The sequence below is a fragment of the Mobula hypostoma genome, unplaced genomic scaffold, assembly GCF_963921235.1.
Source record: "Mobula hypostoma unplaced genomic scaffold, sMobHyp1.1 scaffold_56, whole genome shotgun sequence".
Classification (NCBI taxonomy): Eukaryota; Metazoa; Chordata; class Chondrichthyes; order Myliobatiformes; family Myliobatidae; genus Mobula; species Mobula hypostoma.
In genome coordinates, this window is record NW_026948269.1 from 236,253 (window position 1) to 241,330 (window position 5,078).

Genomic DNA, 5,078 nt, shown 5'->3' on the forward strand with positions numbered 1-5,078 from the left:
GATGGATTAAAGATAAAAAAAATGCTTAAATAAATCGTTATGTTTCTTAGTAATTTTAACATCCAGATGAGTAAAGTAATCAGTAGCCAATCTGAATGGTGAACATCTATAAATTGGAACCTGCATATTTAAAGGGAAGTTCACTCTTATTCAGGTTCAATTTGTAGCCAGAAAAATTACTTGAACTGATCAAGCAAGGATATTACTGCCGGAATAGAATTTTCGGGGTTAGAGATATATAGTAATAAATCATCAGCATATGTATAATATGTATAATAAGTTATGTATAAATAAAATATGTATTTCATTCCCCCGAGTGATACCAAATACATTAGATGATTCACGAACAGCAGTGGCCAAAGTTTCCAAAGCAATATCAAATAACAGTGGACTAAGAGGACAACCTTGCCTGGTGCCGCGAAACAACTGAAAAAAGGGAGATCTTTGATTATTGGTAAATACCGACGCCGAAGGGGTAAGACATATTAATTTAATCCAAGATATAAATATCGAACTAAAATTAAATTTCTCAAGCGCAGTAAATCAATATGTCCACTCAACTCTGTCAAACGCTTTCTCAGCATCTAGTGAAATCACACATTCTGGAATTCTAGATGAAGGGGTATAAGCAATATTCATTAGTCTCCTAATATTAAAAAATGAATAACGATTTTTAATGAATCCAGTCTGATCAACAGAAATAATTCGAGGCAATACCTTCTCTAATCTAGCTGCTAACATTTTAGAAAAAAATCTTGGAATCCACATTCAACAGGGATATAGGCCTATATGATACACATTCAGTAGGGTCTTTATCTTTTTTAAGATTTAAGAAATAGTAGCGCCATAAAAGGATTGTTGTAGTTTACCTTTAGATAATGCATCCTTAAAAGTTCTATATAGCCAAGGTGAGAGAATATTAGAAAAGGATTTAAAATTTTTTATAGTATAACCACCTGTACCAGGTGCTTTACCTGAATTCACTGAAGAAATAACACTTCTAATTTCATCTTCAGTAATGGGAGCTTCTAATACCAAACATTCATTGAATGATAATTTCGGGAAATTCAGTTTCCTTAAAAATTCATGCATTTTAGTAGAATCATCAGGAAATTCTGATTGGTGTAGTGAAGGGTAAAATTCTTACAAGGATTTATTTATCTCATCATGGTCAACGGTCAAGGTACCATCTCATTTACGAACCTCAAGAACCTGACGTTTGACCAAAGCAGTTTGACCAATCGATTGGCCAGCAATTTACCAGATTTATCACCATGTATATAGAACTGACTCCTAGTTTTAATTAATTGATTTTCGATTGAGGATGTTAGTAATAAACTATTATTACTAAATTGACTTCGGTTAAATTTGAAGAAACTTGGAGATCATTTATTCAACATTTTATATGATGTAGTTTGACCTTTTTCAAATCCCTTTTTTAACTAAAAATATACAGATAGAAGAGTGGAGTTAACAACATTACTGATTGTACCTAATGTAATATGTTAGCCGGACTTTGTTTTAATTTTGTTTAGTTTGGTCTAGATTTGCTTAGCTTAATTTAGTGTGTTTTTTTTTCTTTTCCAGTTTGTTTTTTTTTAGTTTTTTTTTCCATCAATCTTTTACCATGTTCAATTATATTTAGAGTTGGGGAGATCTAACATACTTGTACTATCAGCAATTTTATATTTGCAAATGTTAGCTATCAATAAGGTCATCCCATTCTCTGTTTATCAATATTATTTTTATGTTTAAACTTTTGAAAATTAATAAAAAGACTGGAAAGGAAAGTTGAAAGAGTCCAGAGAAAATTCGCAAGGATGTTGCCAGGTCTGGAGGACTTGGGTTATAAGGAGAGATTGAACAGGTCTGGGCTTCCTTCCTTGGAATGTAGAAGATTGAGGGGTACCAAAATTATGAGGGTTATATGTAGATGGGGTAAATGCAGGCTGGCTTTTTCCACTGAGATTTGGTAGGAATACAACTAGAGTTCCTGGATTAAGGGTGAAAGGTGAAACATTAAGGGGAACATGAGGGGAAACTTCTTCACACAAACGGTCATCCAAGTGTGGAATGAGCAGAGAGCCCAACTACTGCACGCGTGCTCCAGTTCAACATTGAAGAGGTTTGTATAGGTACCTGGGTGGTAGGGGTACGGGAGTAGACAGGTTAAATAGTTCAACACAAACTAGATGCTTCTGTTTTGTACTTTACTATGACTCTGTGACAAGAACCTGAAATAATACTAATATTCATTTAATTCTTTTTAACAGCTGTGCGGACCAACCATTCATCTGAGCAGGAAATGTTTACATGGCTTTAAAACTGTGGCACTTTAAGTTGACAATAGATGAAAAAAAAAACAGCTGCACGTCAACAAAGGCTATTTGTGTGAGAGTGTTTCAGATACTGTCGGGCCAGGCACCCATGCAGCTCAGTGGGAACAGGGAATAATACCAATGGAGAGTATCAAGCTGAGCCAGGTCACAGATTGGAGACGGCAGAAATGCCCCATTCTCATAGAGACAGGAAGAGCATCAGAGAGTTTGATGGTCATTCCAGATGCTCGTACTGTGCCCATTTAGAAAATAATTTCTCTCTCCAACTTGTGTTGAACCACACTGTAACAGTGTGATAGCAGATCACACCTTGGCAAATCAAGTGATCTCATCTGAAATGTTGTCCTTCACGCATTGATGGATTTTATAACTCTTTCTTTTTCAGGTTAAAAATGACAAGGAATTTATCTGCGGGAATCTCGAGCACAGCACGCTAGTTTTGCTGTCTCTGTCCATGTGTATAAGAAGTGGAGCAAGGGATTCACTCGATCATCCTTCCTGCTCAGACTGTGAGGAGGGATTCATTTGATCATCTGACCGATTGGCATGCCTGTCAGTTTACACAGGGGAGAGGCCGTTCACCTTTTCAGACTGTGGGGGTGCAATGTCATCTCATGAAGGTACATTAGCAAGTTCACACTGGGAAAAGGTCATTCACCTGTTCTGTGGGTGAGAAGGGATTCAGTTGGTCTTCCCACCTGTGGACACACCAGTCAGTTCTCACTGGGCAGAGGCTGGTCATCTGCTGAATTTGTGGGGAAGGATTCACTCAGTCAACTGACCTAATGCCTCACCAGCCGGTTCACACCGGAGAGAGGCCATTCACCTGCTCGGACTGTGGGAAGGGATTCACTTGCTCATCTAAACTGAAGGTACATCAGCGAGTTCACACTGGAGAGAGGCCATTCACCTGCTCAGTCTGTGGGAAGGGATTCACTTGCTCATCTAACCTGAAGGTACATCAGAGAGTTCACACTGGAGAGAGGCCGTTCACCTGCTCAAACTGTGGGAAGGGATTCACTTGCTCATCTGAACTACTGAGACACCAGTCAGTTCACACAGGGGAGAGGCCATTCACTTGCTCAGAATGTGGGAAGGGATTCATTCAGTCATATCAGCTGCTGAGACACCAGTCAGTTCATACCGGGGAGAGGCCATTAACATGTTCAGTCTGTGGGAAAAGATTCCCTTTGTCATCTCAACTACGGAGACACCAGTCAGTTCACACTGGGGAGAGGCCGTTCACCTGCTCAGACTGTGGGAAGGGATTCACTCAGTCATCCGATCTGAAGATACATCAGCGAGTTCACACAGGGGAGAGGCCATTCACCTGCTCAGACTGTGGGAAAAGATTCACTACGTCATCACAACTTAAGGTACATCAGCGAGTTCACACTGGGGAGAGGCCATTCACTTGCTCAGACTGTGGGAAGGGATTCAGTTTGTCATCTCAACTACTGAGACACCAGTCAGTTCATACTGGGGAGTGGCCATTAACCTGCACAGTCTGTGGGAAGGGATTCACTTTTTCATCTCTACTACTGAGACACCAGTCAGTTCACACTGGGAAGAGGCTGTTCACCTGCTCAGAGTGTGGAAAAGGATTCACTTCGTCATCTCAACTTAAGGGACATCAGCGAGTTCACACAGGAGAGAGGCCGATCACCTGCTCAGACTTTGGAAGGAGATTCTCTCAGCCAAGTCAATCAAATGTGCATCATTGAGTTCACACTGGGGAGAGGCTGTTCATCTGCTATGAATGTGGTGAAGGATTCATTCAGTTATCTATCCTTGTGACACACTACCAGGTTCACACTGGGGAGTGACTGTTTATATGCTCTGAATGTGGGAAGCGATTCACTCAGTCATCGAACCCTGTATAACTCTCGCTTCGGCTAGCAACCTAATATAGGGGGTGACAGCCCCCCAGCCCGCCAAACTTAAGAAATCCCTTTTGGGTGGATGCTGCGTGATGTGTCCCCTGTTACAAATCAGTACCCGAAATAACAAACAGTAGGCAATATGCGATTAAACAATTGAGCTTTATAATTCTTACTTTGACTATGTGGTTAGTGAAGTAAACAAAAAGAGAAAAAGAAAGAAAATGGGCCCACTCTCTCTATTCGCGTCTTCTCATCTCTCCCCAGCAAAAGACTATGAAAATCTCTCTTCCAGACTCACAAGGAAGAACATTTCTGTCATTGGATAGCACCGCACTCCAAAACCCTGTCATCTCTTGTCGTTACCTAAACATTGTTGCTACAGAGAAACCATTACCTCAGCAGTGAAACACTGCACAGAGGTCGTTACATGAGCAGTGAAACCTTACAGCGTGTTACACTTATGACACACTACCGGGTTCACACTGGGGAGAAAGTTTCCATGAGCTGCAAGCTGGATATTTGTCCATCACCGTTGCTGATGCAATTTTGAGAGTGACTGTCGGTGCTGAACTCTGCAATTATTGCTGGTGCTCACCACACCCAGTTCTGCACCCTGGTCACTGGGCATGGGAGGAGTTTCTTCTGCTGCGTATTCACCTTTAATGGGATTGGAGTTTAATATTCTGGATCTGAGACAAATAAATATGTTTATTTTAAACTCTGTCTCCAGTACTTAGTGAATTTATAATACACCTAGTGTACAGTGGAGAGTCAACTCAGGCCGGCTGGACCTTGCCAGTGATTCTGTTCCACGATGGTCCTTTTCAATCCTCCCCTGTTGTTCATCTCTCTCTCT

The 5,078-nt window shown here is 40.7% G+C and overlaps 1 protein-coding gene across 1 annotated transcript; it reads left to right on the plus strand.

Annotated features, from left to right (window-relative positions):
* Nucleotides 1-3,124: 3,124 nt before the first annotated feature.
* On the plus strand, nt 3,125-3,742 carry LOC134342276 (zinc finger protein 214-like; the record flags this gene model as incomplete). Its single annotated transcript, XM_063040244.1, has 1 exon — nt 3,125-3,742. A coding segment is annotated over exon 1 (618 nt), but the record flags the coding sequence as incomplete, so codon positions are not given.
* Between the last annotated feature and the right edge of the window lie 1,336 nt (nt 3,743-5,078).